Below are 16982 nucleotides of genomic sequence, written 5' to 3' on the forward strand. Positions count from 1 at the left end.
GCCCGCCCGGCCCCGCGGCCCCGGCCCGGGGAGACGCGGTGGCTGTGGCGATGTGCTGCGCCCTTCTCCCGCCCGCCCAGCCATGGCCGGTCCTGTCCCACGCCCGCGCCACACCCCCTCCCCTCCGGCGCTCCCTGCCCGGCTTGGCCCCGCTGCCCCGGCTCCCGCTCCCCGGCCCGGCTCTTGCGTCCCTTCCCTCGCCCTCCCCGCCCCTCGGCGTGGCTCCCCCCGCATTATGTCCATCTTTTTGTCTTCCTGTTGTTTTAGATCCCACCAAAGCTCGGCCTGCCCTCCCCACGCTGCTGGACAGCCCGGCTGGTCGGTGAGCATCTGCTACCCCTCAGTAGGTCGGGCAGAGCGGAGCGTGGAGTCACAGGGGCTTGCTCCAGGCAGAGTAGAGTCCAAACCCCCACGAAGAAGCTTTAGAGTGTCTCCACATGCCCTTAAGTCACCAGATCCCCGAGCTGTTGCCCGAGCCGGGCTGGGTTTCTCAGGAAGGCTCAGCAGCCTCGTAGCCCTGAGGCGTGCAGGCAGCTCTCCTGCCCCAGCAGAAGGCCAGGCTGGCCAGCCTTGCTCTGGGGCTGTAACTGTGTCAGCACAGTGCTTTTCCTCGGTGCCTAAATGGCAGCTGAACTCCCAGTTGCTTTTTAGAACAGAAGGTGATAAAGGGTGCAATTTATTCAGCACACTGACCTCCAGCTCTGGGGTGGTCCAAGCAGCATCTGGAGCAATTTCTTTCACTGTTTCCATAAAATATTTTAATGTACCCAACAAAACCAAATAAATTGTTGTCGCTACAAGCTGCATTCCTCCTCCTGGCCATTTTGACATTTATCCATATAGTATGGCTCAGAAATCCATCCAGGTCCCAGAACAGCATTAAACCTCTAAGATTGATGCTAAGATGGACAGAACATCTGCCAGTATTATTCCTGTCTGTGAGGACTGGGATTTGAATCTCCCCAAAACAGCACTTTGAACAGCTCAGCCTTCTACAGCTGTGTTGATGGGAATGTTAAAGTCTCAAAGGATGATGCTTCAATCCTGCAAATTTAAGCTGTTGGGGTTTTTGTTGGTTGTGGTGGGTTTTTTGATAGGTTATGAAGCAAGCAGTGTAAGAACTCGGGTTTAAAACTTGTTTAAAATATAAGTAAGCTCTCTTCTCCTTCCACCCATGTCTTCCTTCAGGCTTTGTTTTTGCTTTCTAATCAAACCTGCAGCAATAAGACACTGTGCATGTTTTCAGGTGCACTGTCTGAGCGTGTGCTTGTGGAATCTCCAGTTTCTTTGGTGTGTTTGGGTGCTGCAGACACCTGTCCCAGCTCAAACCCCATTCTTGTCCTACCCTAAACCCCATTCCTGTCCCAGCTCAAACCCCGTTCTTGTCCCACCCCAAACCCCATTCTTGTCCCACCCCAAACCCCATTCCTGTCCCAGCTCAAACCAATCGACGGTTTTGCCTGACCTCAGGGTTTCCATGTGGCACCACCTGGGCACCTCCACAGGCCAGACTGAGCCTTTCAGCTTTGCAGTTCTGGGGAGGCTTGGGGCAGTTCACTGGGGCAAAGGGTGACAACACACAGTAACCTCTGCCCGTTGTGCACAGTGTCCTCTGCACGAGACCTGCTCTGTTGTGATCTGTCATCGCTGCCATCTCCACTCCCCCTGAACACAAACGTGCCTGGTGTGCTTTAGCCCTGCTACCTGTAGTTCAGCCAGGCTGAACCAGGGCAGTATTTGGACAGGAGACCTTCCAGGAGAGCTTACCTACAGTAGGAAACACAGTTCACTTACTGAGACTTGGTTTTCTATTGCTGGAGCCAGTCTTGAGCCTTCTGGTTCTGGAGATGATGACCTGTAAAAATTCCAGCTTTGAATGGAATAAAAGCAAGTTCTTGGGCATTTCTGATCATGATGGAACTTCTTGCAGTTTACTGCAGGGTAGCAGAGTATCCTGGCCGAATTCCTCCTGGGGTGATTGTGTTCAGCTGACTGAAAATGATCAGTGGCAATTGCTGCATTTCACTGTTGGGCAGAGTTCCACACAGGGGTTTAAATTTGTAATGTGGCTTAGGGTAAAGCAGAAAGGAAAACAATTACAGAAATGTCCCTTTAACCCTAATTCCTGAAGGCCTTGTGAGGCTTGTCAGACTGCAGTCACATTCCTCTAAATGCCAGTGATCCAGCTGGTGGGGCATTCCTTGGAATGCCTGTTCTTCATCACAGGATGGCAGCCAGAACAGTGGTGCTTTGTGTAGGGCACACACACATCCCCACACATCAAGCAAGGAAACAAACAGAATGGGTGAAAAAAAGAAGGAATAAAATCACTCAAAGTTTTCCTTGTGCTGGTGCTGTTCAGGCTGATCCGTGGTTGGTGTTTTGTTCTCAAAAAGGCTGAGTGCTCCTTTGGCTCAAAAAGGTAGAGAAACACTGATGTAAGATATGGAAGGCATCATGGAGGAGTATTTTCTGTTATATACGCGCCCCAATGTATAGCAATTTATTTTTTTCTCTCCCTGACCTTCCATCCTTTATTTTGTACCCAGCTTTTCTTGCTCCTGTTTGAAATATGCCTTATAACCTTACAAGGTTTCAGAAGACCACTGTGTTTCACTGGGATAAGGAATATTGCATCTGCTTCATAGCAGGAGGATGTTTTATGTGTTACAGCTTAACTTTGTTCTACTTTACACCTAGATAAAGGATGAAGACTGTCTGTACCATTTTGATTACCTCTTCTAGGGTTCAAAGAGAATCATTTCCCCTGACCTCCATTTGCTAATGGCTCAGCTTGATCTAACTGGCACACAGATAAACGTGCTGTTAAACAAAAGTTACAGTAGCAGGAACCACCTCAGTGCCCCAAGCTCCTCTGCCCGTGTTGGTGGCTCTCTGTGACCAGCCAGAAGCCGAGTGACGCAGTCCTGAGTGCTGCTCCCGAGGAGTTTGGGTGTGAATGGACAGTGCTGCCACCCCGAGAGATGAGACAAAGGACCCTGCACCCCGACAGCTCAGCGAGCTCCAAAGATGAGAGTCCTGCACACCGAGCTCTGTGCTCTGTCTCCAGAGTGATCTTCGTTCCTGTTAAGCTCACCTCACTGCTGGTCACGAGTTTTGCTTTTGGGATTTAGACCACCTCTTTTTCCCCCCCGTGTTACACAAAGACTGTTAATAGGACTGTTAGTGGAATGAGCAAAGCCAATACTCGCAGGGTTTAAGTGTGTACCGATAGCACCTTTTGCCCAGAATGCCTTACCGGTGCCGCCCAGCACGCGTGTCCCAGTGTACGACTTGGCCTGACGGTTCCGCTGGCTTAGGCAGCACCTCAGCCTCCCGAGCTGACTTTTAGGGACATTTCCGCACGTAGCATCTCATCCAACGAGTCAGACACCACCTGGCTGCCAGGTCCGGGAGCTCTCTCCGTGACCACGAGTGCGCCCCGCGGGCCGATGCCGTCCAGCTGAGCTGCGGAAGCGCCTGCGGGATGGCGCAGGGAGGGGAGGCAGGCGCTCCTCCCGTGCGCCTCTGGGTGCGGCGCGTGGGGGTTTACTGCGATGAGCACCGCAAAACATGGCTCGTGGCTGCGGAAGAGGCAAGTGTGTGCTTTGAGCTTCCCCGTGGTTGTAGCATTGCTGTTTCAGGTGCCTCTGCCAGTAACTGCCTGCTCTGTTTGTTACTTTCCCCCAGGAGGAAGGTATGCTGAGGGCTCGGATCCAAAGAGTTCAGGTTCCCCTGGGTGAGGCGCTGCGACCCAGCCAGCTCCCCCCATCCCGGCTGCCTCACATGTGGCAGCTGTCCCAGGGTGAGCAGTACAGGGATAGTAACTCTCGCGTTTGGGAGATAGAGCACCATCTCATGGTAAGGATGGTGGCGACAATAGAACATAGTCATTCCTGTTTGTGAAGTCATTTGAGATCCTTGAGGGACGGCAAAGGACTGTTACTTTGTTGAAGTCCATTAGCTCAACCACAGTAACTGTAGACGTATTGAACTTTTCCTTGTCACTTACAGCTTGATGGTGTTGAAGAACTGCTGCTTAAACTCGTGCCTGGGGATTAATCTGGTATGTGCAGACATTACCCCTGCTTTGTACTGTGCACTGTTTACTCCCCGTCTTTCTTTAATGTGAATTTTTGTCTTTCAGGAGCAGTGGCTCTAGGAAGATGCCATTGTCTGTTTTGTACAATAAAAGGTTCTCTCTCCACTGAAATGCAGCCACCTTTGAGGTGGAAGCAGTTAACACACAGCAGCATCACACAAGAGTTTAGGACAGGCAGTGAAGAGGAGTATTGTGACCAAGTGAAACATCAGGGGGAGTTCTAGGTAGGCAGAATGTAATTGCCTCAAATGGAATTCGGCCAGGATGCTGCAAATAATGCCCTAGTGATACTGGGAACTGCTGTGGGCTGGTGACTTGTCAGAAACTGGAAAGGCAGCGGCTCCCAGCTCTGAGCAGAGGCTGAACTGTGGCTCAGAGGGTTCAGTCTCACCACCACATTCAGTGACACTGGTGCTTTCCTTAGAGGTCTCCCGTTCAACTACTGGTACCACCAGCTTTTGCTTGGCTTTTGAGCTTACACTGACACAGTTACAGGTGTCACAGCTGCAGAAAAATCAACTCAAGTGTCTGAAATCCTTTTCTGATGGATTTGAACAAGATGGAGCTGTCCTCCAGTCTGATTGAGGGGTTTTTTGGACAGAAGGAGAGGATTTCCAAGAGACTTCCTCCTGAAACAAAATGAAAAGAGCCCTTCTTGGCTTTATGGCATATACACAACTGAGTTGTTTGGTTGATTGTTTTTTTAATGCCTTCTCCAGCTGTGGTTCCATGACTTGCCACCAAATCCTTGGTTGTGTAAAGCTCACAGAGGTGGATTTCACATAAGTATCTGTCTCAGTACATGATCTAGAGATAGAAAACTCTTAAAATTTAGTCAGCTGTGTTAATTTGAATATTTTCTGGAATCTTTGTACATCCAAGTGGAAAAGGACACATTTTAACTAGAGAAAAGAAAAAGGCTTTTAAACTTAATGACATGAAACTTATTCTATTCATTGTCCCCATCATCATCTTTCAGCCAGACAGAGAGTTCTTGTGTATGCTGGCAGGCACCTGGAAGCAGCACTAGGTGTTTTCTGAATGATGACTGGGGGAAACTGGGAGCTCCTGAAAGATGTGGCTGTAGGACATTGTCTTTCCCCCACCCCCTGAAAAGAACCCTGATCTACAGTAACATTTTCTATCATTTTAGTTCCTGAACATGTCCCGGAAGGATCCCTGCCAGAAACAAGCCTGTGAAATACAGAAATGCTTGCAAGGTACCAAGTGTCATATTGTCTTTGGTGTCTTGATTTTTGGTGGAACTTAATTCTTTTAACTTAACCTTGTCCTTTCTCCTTGAGAAGGAACAAAGCACATTAGCATTGCCTGGTTGCAAAATGAACAAAATTATAATGTCTGATTTTAATAGAATTGCTTTGTGCTTAATTGTAAATAATGAGACATCATTAGTATAAAGCAGATCATTAGTAACAGTAATGTGCTTGGAGTGTTCTCCATGCTGGTAGTGAGATCCCAGGTGTATTTTTGGGACTCAGCTGTGGGCAGGAAGAGCTAGACATTATAATAAGCTCTCTTACAGAGTGGTTAGTGAGGGAGTAGGTGGATTGCATGAGAAGACTGCAGAGCTGCTCCAGGGGTGTTTCAAGAACAGGGGTGTTTCAAGAATTCTGTCAGGAACAGGTTAGGTGATCTGTCCTCGAGGTGTGAGATGGTCTTCATGTCCCCAGCAATTGTCTAGAGTCTACCTTTAATGTCCTCATGGTTTGGAGCATTCTCCCATGAAGGACTACCTTCTCTCCCTGTATTACTGCACTTAAAAGCTGATGATTGACCCTATTTTGGTCCCATCTGTGGCAATGTTCTTTTTATAACATTTGTGGAAGTTATTCCAAGTGTTTTTCCTGTGTAGGTTTGTGTGCAGTGTTGATCTGAATGGTTAAGTGTTGGCAGAGAAGCTCTTTGCTGCATGTACACGTCACTGTCACTGCTGCTGTTCATCTGTTGTGCTGTGGAGCTGTCTGATGTGCACACATGAAACAGAGAGCAAAGCAATTTTCCCCTGTAAAAATTAAAGTACAGAGCCTTAACTGAGGAATGCACAGTCACTGTACCCAGTGTGTGAGATGGAGGGTGGGAGAATGCTGACTTCTCAAAAGTCATTGTTCCAAAGATCTTGCTGCTCCTCTGTGAGACTGAATGCCTGCTGTAAATCTTTTTTGTGTTTTCCTATCTGTGTGTGACTTTCAGGAATGCATCCTTGACAGATGATGGCGTGCCTGTACATAGCTACAGTTTTAGAAACAAAGCTGCAAAGGCAGAGGGACAGTTGGGAGAGCCTTGGAGCACTCATCAACTGCAGGTTATGGCAGAGACAGATCAGCTCTCCTCTCCAAGGGCCTGCCATGCTTCCTGGGCTGCCAGCTAGCAGAAATCACCACGACCTTTTTCTCAGGGGTGATGTGTGTGTTTGTATTGCAGCTCACTCACCAACCCAGTCAGGGAACTCATAGCCCAGTGATGACAGCAGTGTGGTTTGCTCATTAACCAGAAGGTGTTCACTGCTGCTTTCTGGGCTCTCCACGGGTGCTGTGTGTCTCACATTATACTGCTGTTGCTTCTTTTAATCTTTTAACAGTCAGAGTGGGTCTGAGTGCAGTTGTGTAGTGGTTGCAGAGCTCATCCAAGGCAGAGCAGGTGGCGGTGTTTCTGGGCAAGCAGGCAGGAGGTTCTTAACTCAAACCAGACTCAGCCTCTTCCTGCAGGACTCCTCTCTGAGTCACAGAGAGCTTTAGATAGCTGCAGCTAAAGAGAGGTTTTTGTGAGCAAGAAAATGATGGAATGCTTGTAAGCAGCTGCAGAGCTGGGCTAGGCGTGCTCCCTCAGGGAACAAAGCCTGTTCCTCTCTGCAGACCTGGTGTCTCCTTCTTATTTTCCAGCGAACAACTACGTGGAGTCCAAGTGTGAAGCTGCGCTGCAGGAGATGCGGAAATGCTGCGCTCGGTACACCAAGGGCAGGTCCATCTGTTGTTCAGGGTTTGAGAGAGAAGAAAGGGAGAGAGAAAAGGCTAAGCTGACTTCAAAAGGAATTTCCCCACCACCTCAGTAACACAATGCAGCTCCGGCAGGCGCTGGAGCATGGACTCACTTGAAGAGCTCGTGTGTGTTTTTTCAAGCCTTCTTTAGACTTTCAGAAAAGCCAGATTGCTCCTGGAACACACCGTTCAGCACACCAAAAAGCATTACACAGTACCAACGTATGGCCTGGTTAACAAACTTTATTTTCTGTACGAAAACACAATCTATGTTGCCTCTGCATCACACCTGTGAAATGTCAACTTGATGTTTTTAGGATGCTTACCTTACTCTAATCCATCCTTGCTCTAAAAATGGAGAATTGGAACCGAGTTGTTCTGGCTTCTGGAGTGAGAGGTACAGGAAATGAGCTCAGAAGAGTGAGTTTAAACATGAAACAAACCCATCTTGATACAACAAAGGTATTGCTGCCACCATGCAGTAGTTCCAGACAACATTTGCCTGTCCAGTGGTTCAAGCTCAAGAATGGGCATCAGGTCTGATGATTGTTCCTAAGTCTTGTATAGATCATGAGTGACTACAAGTCACTTTGCCTAAGTGCCTCACTTTTCCACTGGACAGAGTTGTTTATTTTATATTTGAATTGCCTACACGCTGCTATTTGCATGATAAAGATGTTACAGGAATATAATTTCAGGGATTGCTACAGGGATAGGATATTTTTTTAAAAAAGCAATATTCATTTGAAAGATTTGACTGTTGATACAAAATTTATAAATTTATGTCTAATTGAACACCTTTAAGCAATATGCTTTGAATCCAAGTCTAGTTAAAACTGCTGATACCCAAAGGCCTGTCACAGAGCCCTGGGCTAGATCCAAGAACTGACTTAGGTGCTGCTTACTGAACAAGCAGTTGTAGGCAGTTATTTTCCACACAACATTCCAGACTCATTCCCAAGCCGGCTGTGTCTGGACCCCAGGACAGATGGCTTTCCAGAAGCTCTCGGCCACGCAGCAGAATTTCCTGTGACCTGTAGGAAGAGCTCATAGACAGGTTCCTGCACCACCCCTCAGAGCTGCCTGTCTGCTGTCCCCTCTAGCAGGAGTCCAGGCACCCAAATATCAGGCTCCCAACCCACTAGCCCTAACTCTGTATTAGATCTAGCCGTAAAGGACTTTTGTGCTGTGATGAAGTACAACTTACTTATGAAATAGAGCTTCTATAAACCACTGAGGTCTAGGCACAATAGTTGTGTGTACTGAAGCCTAGAAGAGCAAACCATCTGTATTCACTGCTCTGAAATACCATGGTACAAAATAAACGACTGGAACAAATTGTGGTCTCTGGTTGTTTGTTGAGCTGCAAGCCGGGCGGCTTGGCTGCCATTCACAGCCCAGAGCCATGAGAGATCATGTTTAAATAGAAACTGCTTCATATTTTTGTAACTGGGGCTGAAGATCAGAATAATATAGGGCTTGTCTTCCCCTCCCACTGCCGTCGCCCCCAAGAAAAAAACCTTTAAGACAAAATGGGGTTTAGTGTCCCTGAAAAGTAGGGAAAAGTGATGACAATGTTGTGAATCACCTCAAACACTGACAAGTAGCAATTTTTTCTCTTTTGCCCTATCAGAGCCGGAACAGTGGAAAGAAAGTCACTAGTTAATAGATGATAAAATATATATATTTAGGCTTCTGTTGCACCTACAAAAAAATAGCCTTGTCTCCATGCCCATTTGAAGTTGGGTGGAACAAATTTGCTCAGCAGAGGCAACCCAGGCTGGCTACAGACCCACCTCCTGCCCTAGCAGCATCCCACATTCTTGGGAATATGGGTGATTGGTGCCAGGATGATCATGGGGAAGGATTTATTAAGGTAGCCCAGGTTACCTGCATGGATGAGGGGAGACTGGTACCCCCATAACCTCATTTATGTTGGAAAAGACCTTTGAGTCCCAACCATTCCCCAGCACTGCCAAGTTGACCACTAACCCATGTCCCCAAGTGCTACCTGCCTACATTCCTGTGACAGGAATGTGCTGGTTCCCAGGAAGCCAGCAGACCTCACACAGAGAAGCATTTAGAGCAAAACTGTTTAATAAAATATCACTTCAACAAGCATTTACATACAATATATAAAACCACTTTATAAGCCTAATGTGTTTGAAATCTTCTCAGAGTGTAACAGATGTCAGAAGTTGTTGAAACAACACTAAAAGGAGCCAGGAGTGGGGAGGGGGACACCTCATCTTGGCACCTGCAGCAATGAAAATGCATCCCCACAGAGACTGATCCAGCATCAAAGCTTCCAGTGTTGCCCCACAGCATCAAACAGTGCCAGCCACGAGCCCAACACCAGCACAGCAGAAAGATCTGCCACATCCTGATGTCCTTGTCCATTTCCTGCCTACATTCACATCAAACTCAGCAGAGATCTGTTAATTGTTTCCCTTTTCAGCAGCATTTTAGCTCCCTCTTTGGGCCATTTCTCTCTGTAGCAAACGGGGACTTGAGCAGAACTCGCCCACCTAGGGCTGGGCAGAAGTAGTGACTTGAGCCTGAAAAACATCCCTAAGGCCTGTTAATGATTTCCTTTGAGCTTTGTCGTTGGAGACAGCTTTGTGGAGATCAGTGCATCTCAGAAAAAGTTGTGTTCTGCAGCCCACCCAGCCAAAGAGCAGCAATGCTGTTGTCTACAGAACAAGAGATACCCTGCAAGACCAATCTATCTATTTATGCATGTTCACATCTGCAGATCCTACAGAAAAACAAACCAAACCCCAAAAAAACCCCTCACCACTGTATGTAACTCCACTGCTAAACACCAATTTATTGAAGACCTATTTGCTGCATCCCATCACTCCTGCAGTCCAGGATGGCCTTCAGGAAGGCCATTGTTAAAGGGTGTGAGCCCAGCTGCTCCTTCGTTCTCCTTGGCCATGTATGGCAGGACAGGAGCAAAGACAGCAGCTTCTATCTCCTGATTACCTGCAGCCTCTTTTCAGATCCTGAAGGTGAGGAAAACCTCAGCTTCATCAATGTGGTGCTATATGGACACTTCAATCAGCAGAGCTGAAACAAAATTACAAACTGCAAGTGCTCATTCCAAACCATCTGGAGAAGAACCCACCATTTCAGCTCTGCCAGCAGCCCGCAGGGGAAGATCCCCTTTCCAGCCATACAGAGAGCAGCAGATCACAGAGCCTTTGCACAGCACTGGAAATGGGGTGCAGCTGCTGAGCCAGGTGCTGCAAACCACCCACCCATGAGTGTCATTGCTCCCTACCATGTTTCCCATTGAAGGATGAGCTTCCACATAAAATCCCACATTCTGGGCAAGAACTGCTACCTATGCCTGCTGGAGGACATCACCATGTTGTCAGGCAAGTCTCTGTGCTTGCAGAATACCCTGGGGGATGTTTGTTCGTACTGCATACAACTGCACTGAGTCAGACTGTCCAAAAACAGCTGACCTCTACACCTGGGTTGCCTCATCTCCTGCAGGAGAAGGGCTGCAGCTGATGGAATTAAGCAAACAGCTTTTCTTGTGGAAATGGCAAACACAAAGAAGGAAGGAACACAACTCAGGCAGAAATATGCAAACGAACCACTCTCACAAGAGCACGGTCTGGTTTTCACTAGTTTTGTCATTTCAGTTGCTTGCAGAGACCAGGGAGAAAGAATCTGTGCTCTTCAGAGGCAAGTAAAGGACTGCACTCCAGATTTCACACCATCCCCCTTTCTCCAGTACAGCTGGCAACAGGGACCTGGACCAGTACAGTGTACTCTAAGCACAGATGCATTTCCTGTCTACAGTCCAGTCCCACAAGGTTACAGCTCAAGGAGCATCACCAATGCCAAAGTGACCAGAGAAGTTTGTGGTAGACATGGAAACCCCAGTCAGAGGCCCAGAGTGATTTACAGTAAGTGGCACAGCTGAAATACCCCCATCTGACACAGCCAGGCTGGGCCTGCTGGAAGCAGGAGAGAGCCTCCAAGGCTGAGCAATCAGGTGGCTCTACAGCACAGAACTTGGTGACTTTCAGAACACATGATGAGGAAAGGGCCTGGAGAGTCAGCCTCAGTGCTCAGTTTCCATCAGCAGTGCCAGTGCTGCAATTCCTGTATGGGGAAGGATACCAGCAGACACAAAGCCAAATGGCCATCTATGCGCAGTGAAACAGCAGGGGGAGGGCAGGAAAATCCATATTCCCCTGTCCTGGATGCAGCTCAGGCTGTTCTTTGACACTTCTGCATCCACCCCAGGATAGTCAACCACATTTTGGATTGCACAGATCATCTCTGTGCAAAGGGAAGCAGAGGTGTTCCAGGTACCAGGGCAGGAATACTGAAAGCTAAATTGTGGTGAAGAGTTGACACATATACTGGCAGACAGAGGTACACGTAACAGTCCTGAGCACCTGGAAGAAGCACATTTAAGAGGTTTCTCTGCCACTACATTTTTATGAAGTCAAAACTCATCAGAAAATTTGAGACTGGGCGTATTTGGTGGGAAATCATGATACACTGGGAGTTGTAAGCTTCCAGACCAACCCCAGCACACTAACAGCCCAGAGAGAAGAAAAAGGTGGAAATCAGAAGCAGTGTTGTAAGAAATAAGGGCTGGAACCTGTGAGCAGATGGGACTGAGTCTGTTGGCAACATCCTTTGACTTCTAAGTGAGAGATAACAGCAGTAGAGGAGGGGAGGGGAGGTTGGGCATGAGAGGAGAGCGCAGCTTCTAGGATGCGATTCCAAGCATGAATCCTCCAGCAAACCCTCCAGTCAGGATAGCGTTCTTCTTCAGAAATATGACCACCTAAGCAGGGGTGAGAAGAGACAACAGTGTTCAACAACATCAGGCCACCCACTGACCCTCCTGCTAAGAAGAAATCCCTCAGGCTGTTCTTGAGGCAAGTGATGCTCACAGAGATGCCGCTGCTCAGATTTGGGAAAACTTCCTACCTAATGACCTCCCCTCCCTAACTGCACCAGCACACAGCCAGATCTTCACCCTGCTCAGCCACGAGCAGCCAGCTCCTCCAGCAGAATGCTGTGGGAAATTATCTCTTCCTAAACTCTAGGCAGGCAACATCCACAGCTTTTGCCATCTCTCCCATTTTGCTGTCATGCAAGAAATCCCTCCTTGTATTTGCACAACTGAACATCTGTAACAGCTCAAGAGTCAATCCTGTTTTCTGCTGGCCCTCCAGCACATGCCCTGGGAGAGCTGTCTCACCTCATCCACTCTGCTTTTCACTTCTGGAGGCACTTGATTACCACTGGTGTGAAACTTCAGCTGCTGCTTGGCTTTGTTCATGTCCCGTTGTACTAGGTTCCAGTCCACCTTGATGTATCCCGTGTGGTTTGCAATCTACAGTTGTGAGGATTAGAAAAAAGTTCCTGAAGTCCTGTATGACCATGGCTAAACAGACCCCTTGCTCACCCACTGTCCCTGACCACAGACATCTCCCACTCACTGGTCCAGTGGGCACACTGGCTTACAAATTGGACAGAACACCACCCTTGGAGCTGTGTCAAGTGTTCTGCAACATCTGTCTCCCACAGTAATCCCCCAACAGCTGGGCACACATTGCAGCTTAGCCTGCTTCAGCCTCTCTTCCTCAATGTAAAGCTGGGATCACCTCCCCCTCACAACTGCCATGGATATTGTTGGGACTCCCTGCAGTTCTGCTGCTGTGGGTGGGCACAGCTATTAATAGCCCATTCCTCTCAAACTATTTTATCTGCTCAGGGTGATTCAGCTGTGGAACTCCCTCTGCCCAGAGCAAGCTTTTGACTTTCAGCAGAACAAGCAGAACCAGGAGAGTGAGGGAGAATGAACACACACAAGACCTGCGTGCCTGAGGAGCAAACAGGTGAGAGCTGAACGAGGCCTGAGAGCTGCTCTACCTGCTCCAGGATGCACCAGACGCATGAACACATCCCAGCAGCTTCCCTCAATGCCAGGGCTCTTGGAAACCAGCAGAAGTTGTAGAGGATGGAGAGAGATCTCCTTTCCCTCCTCTTCCCCAGTGCTTTAGAGTGAGCCCCACCTGTGCTGGCTGACTCCTCGGGAAGCCAGGTTGGCAGGAAGCATGTCACAGATATGGGTAAATCCTCCTTGACGTGCAGGGCTGTTTCTGCAGGGACACCATGTCCACAGCCACAGACTCAGTATGTTAGGCTGTCCTGCAGCAGCAGCATGGCTCACTGCAGCTCAAGGCTGTCTCCTGCTCCACTCAGGTGCCCCTGCAGTAACAGCTCTCCTGCGCCTTGGGCCTGGCCTTTGGTAGCAGATCCTCAGTGGGTGTGCACTGGCAATCCTGCACCGGTTTATGCACACTGACCCTGCTCTGCTGTTGCATCCATGTGCCCTGGAGCACACACACCTTTGACATTCACAGCCACACCAAGCCCCTGGCAGAGGGGGGGACTGATCCCACATGTCCCAACAGGCAGTGGTTCCTAGAGAGACCTTTGTCCCCAGCAGCACAGTTCTCAGAAAGCCTGGGCTGCTGTTCATACACACCTGAAGCAGGAAAAAGCCTCCTCCCACTGCTGTCGCTGCCAGCTTTCCAACTTTCTGGAAGATGAATCCAGTACACCTACAAACCAACCAGCATTCAGTTAGGAGAACAAAACCACACACACTACTCACTCTGCTTCCCACAGGCAAGGCTGCCTTTGGCAGCAGGTACCCAGGACTGGATTCTGACAAACAGCAGAAGAAACCCCTGTGCAACCAGAGAGAAGGATTTGCACCCAGACAAAATTGATGCTTTATAGCTTTTCACTTTGTGCTGTCACATTCTTATCTCTTCAACCTCATCCTTCTCCCAAAAGAGCAACCAGAAACCTGTGATTTCACCAAAATCAACAAGTGATTTTACATTTTGATGTTGGGGTTTTTTTTTAAACTGGTATAATCTCTGAGGGGAAATTAGGGAGCACATCTGCTGCTCCATGACAGAACATGGGGAGCAAATCACAAGCCTCTTTCTTACTTATGTGTAAAGTAAGCAGCAAACAACTACTTACTTTATCTCTTAATTTCTCAGAAGAGAAAAAGGATGGAACAAGCACACAGCAGTGATCTAAGGCCATACTGGTCTCCAAAGCAGGTTACCTCCTTTCAACATGAAAAGCATTCCTGCAGCCAGCACCACCCCACTGCTCAGTCATGCAGCCACGGGCAGGTGTGCTCTGCCACCCAAACCACACTTCCCTTGGAACATGGTTCCTTATGAGCACTGCAAACAACACAGTAACCTGCCTTCACCCATTTCTGAACACACAGTGAAGATATCAGGGAGGGGTGGCCAGGTCACACTTGTGTGAGAAGACAAAGCTCTGTCATACACTGTTAAATAATCACCCCGTTGCCAGGTCAAGATAAGGGTCATGGTAAGAGGCAAAGCAGTGATTACATAAAATGTTCAACTCAAACGATGCTGTGGGAATGAAGTTACAAATAGAGCCACACTCAGTCCCAGCTACAAGTGACAGGAAACCCTGGGAACTATGAGCCCAGGAGGTTTTTAATGCAGATGCCTGAAGCACATCCACCTCCAGTGGAGAAAGCATCCTTGTTTCAAGGGGTTCATATCTGCCTGTCCTAATTCAACAGCACCACTTTTTGCCAGAAGTTAAAAATAATTACAGACTGGTGCCATTTTCTTCTCTTAGAGACAGTGTCAGTTCTTCAAGTCATAGACAGCATTTAAGACGTCCCAGAGCTCAGCAGAGCATGCCAGGGGACAGCAGGCTGAGCACCCGCCTGCTCTGAATGACTGACACGCGATCACCCAGCACCTGTCAGCGTGACCCCAGAGACCCAGCCAGCCCTGCCAGGAGCCGCAGGGGCAGCCCCGGCCCGTCTTACCATCCCGTGATCCCTCCGATCACCAGCTGCGTGGCCACATTGTATTTCTCAGCGCTCGACCCCGAGTTGGGGGCGAACATCTTGCGCCACCAGGGCCGGTTCTTGGTGTACTCCGCCAGGTCCAGCACGTTGAATGTGTCGTCCTTCGCACCTGCAGGCACCTGGAGAGGCTCAGTGCCGGGACTACCGTACCGCAGCCCCCTGCCGCTGCCCCGCGTCTGCCCAGGGGCACGGGAGCCCTGCCCAGACACACAGCTCCCGGGCACCGGCACTCCCCCAGGGCCTCCGGGAATTCCCACGTCCCTCAGCCCCCTCCCAGGGCCTCCGGGACCCCGTGCCCGGGACCGCTCACTCCCTCGGAGACGCCCCTGGCAGAGCGGCCGGGGCCGGGGGCCCGTGCCCGGAGCCGCCCCCTCGGGCCCTCAAGCGGGGCCAGGCCCCGGCAGCCGCCGCCGCGCGGTGCAAAGCGAACGACACCGCGCCCTGCGGCGGGGAGGCCGAGCTGGGGGAGCCGGGGACCCGCTGCCAGGGGGAGAGGGGTGGGGGGACCCGCGCCCCGAGCCATCCCGGCCAGCCCAGCCCGGCCCGGCCCGGCCCGGCCCACCTCCGCCCGGCACCGCCATGACGCCGCTGCGCTCCGCGCAGGCGCGGCCACGGTGCGCGTCACCGGGAGCGCGCGACAGCGGGGCGAGGGGAGAGGGATCGGGGGAGAGAGGGACTGGGGGGGAGAGAGGGACTGCGGGGGAGAGAGGGACTGCGGGGGAGAGAGGGACTGCGGGGGAGAGGGAGCGGGAGAGGGAGGGACTGCGGGAGAGAGGGACTGCGAGAGAGAGGGATCAGGAGAGAGGGACTGCTGGGGAGAGGGAGCGGGAGAGAGAGGGACTGCGGGGGAGAGGGATCAGGAGAGAGGGACAGCGGGGGAGAGAGGGACTGCGGGAGAGAGGGACAGCTGGGGAGAGGGATCGGGAGAGAGGGACTGCGGGGCAGAGAGGGACCCTCCGCCCGGCACCGCCATGACGCCGCTGCGCTCCGCGCAGGCGCGGCCACGGTGCGCGTCACCGGGAGCGCGCGACAGCGGGGCGAGGGGAGAGGGATCGGGGGAGAGAGGGACTGGGGGGGAGAGAGGGACTGCGGGGGAGAGGGATCGGGAGAGAGGGACTGCGGGGCAGAGAGGGACAACGGGAGAGAGGGACTGCGGGGGAGAGGGACGGAGAGATTGGCAGGCACGGAGAGGGGGGCGGGAAGGAAGAAAGAGGGGCCCGAGGGGAGCGGGACAGGAGGGAAGAGGGGTCCGAGGGGAAGGGGGAGGAACGGGAGCGCGCGTGGGTGCACGGGGGCGCGCCTGGGCCTCAGCTGTGCCCCGGTGATGTCCCGGGCTGTGTCCCGGCTGTGCCCCGGTGATGTCCCGGCTGTGTCCCGGTGATGCCCCGGGCTGTGTCCCGGTGATGCTCTCGGCTGTGTCCCGGTGGTGGCAGGAACACATCTTACTGTTTCCCCTGAAATAATGACACCTCTGATTTCTGAGCCATTACTCACTCCTGCAGAGCAAATGCCCCCTACTTCCCAGCTGGGGATGCAGCTGCCCACGGTGTAGCAAAGATGGAAATCCCAAGACACAACAAGAAAAAAAAAAAGTCATGGAGAGATTGTGACGGAGGAGACTCGACCCTCCTTTAGGGTTAATGGAAAGCAGTGTGTGAGCGGGAGCAGGAGCACAGGCGGCGTGGGACGGGTAGAGGAACACACACTCTTCTAGGAACTAAAAACTTCTAGGAGCTAACAGCAGCACTCATCTGCCCTGGTGAGGACATCCTGCTAGTAAACATCCCAGCACCTCGTTGCCCCTTGCACGTAGGTCAGACGTTTTGGGAACTGCAAGAATGTCCCTCGTGTTTCCAGGAATGTCCCACGTGTTTCCTGCACTGCCCTGATCAGGGGGAACCGGCTGGAGCAGTGTGTGCATTCAGACCCAAGTGACGGGACAGCACTTCCCTGGGCA

General features: G+C 50.9%; 2 protein-coding genes across 5 annotated transcripts; one reads left to right on the forward strand and one right to left on the reverse strand.

The window, feature by feature from the left end:
- The first annotated feature begins 6 nt into the window (after positions 1-6).
- On the forward strand, positions 7-8436 carry CMC4 (C-X9-C motif containing 4). 4 transcript variants are annotated; one of them, XM_041484979.1, is made up of 6 exons: positions 7-322; positions 2701-3595; positions 3691-3697; positions 4015-4066; positions 5256-5322; positions 7003-8436. In XM_041484979.1, the coding sequence occupies exons 2-6, from the start codon at positions 3574-3576 to the stop codon at positions 7170-7172; spliced, it is 318 nt and encodes a 105-aa protein (XP_041340913.1). In that variant the 5' UTR covers positions 7-322; positions 2701-3573; the 3' UTR covers positions 7173-8436. The 4 variants fall into 4 exon arrangements, with proteins under 4 accessions (XP_041340913.1, XP_041340915.1, XP_041340914.1 ...); XM_041484981.1 differs by adding an exon at positions 4148-4326 and having other exon boundaries at positions 2701-4066; XM_041484980.1 differs by having other exon boundaries at positions 2701-3805.
- Positions 8437-9177: 741 nt separating this feature from the next.
- On the reverse strand, positions 9178-15723 carry FUNDC2 (FUN14 domain containing 2). Its single transcript, XM_041484982.1, has 5 exons — positions 15588-15723; positions 14984-15134; positions 13631-13706; positions 12338-12472; positions 9178-11917 (listed from the first exon to the last, which is right to left on the reverse strand). The coding sequence occupies exons 1-5, from the start codon at positions 15604-15606 to the stop codon at positions 11840-11842; spliced, it is 459 nt and encodes a 152-aa protein (XP_041340916.1). The 5' UTR covers positions 15607-15723; the 3' UTR covers positions 9178-11839.
- Between the last annotated feature and the right edge of the window lie 1259 nt (positions 15724-16982).

Source organism: Pyrgilauda ruficollis, unplaced genomic scaffold (genome assembly GCF_017590135.1).
Source record: "Pyrgilauda ruficollis isolate IOZ18807 unplaced genomic scaffold, ASM1759013v1 scaffold7, whole genome shotgun sequence".
Lineage (NCBI taxonomy): Eukaryota > Metazoa > Chordata > Aves > Passeriformes > Passeridae > Pyrgilauda > Pyrgilauda ruficollis.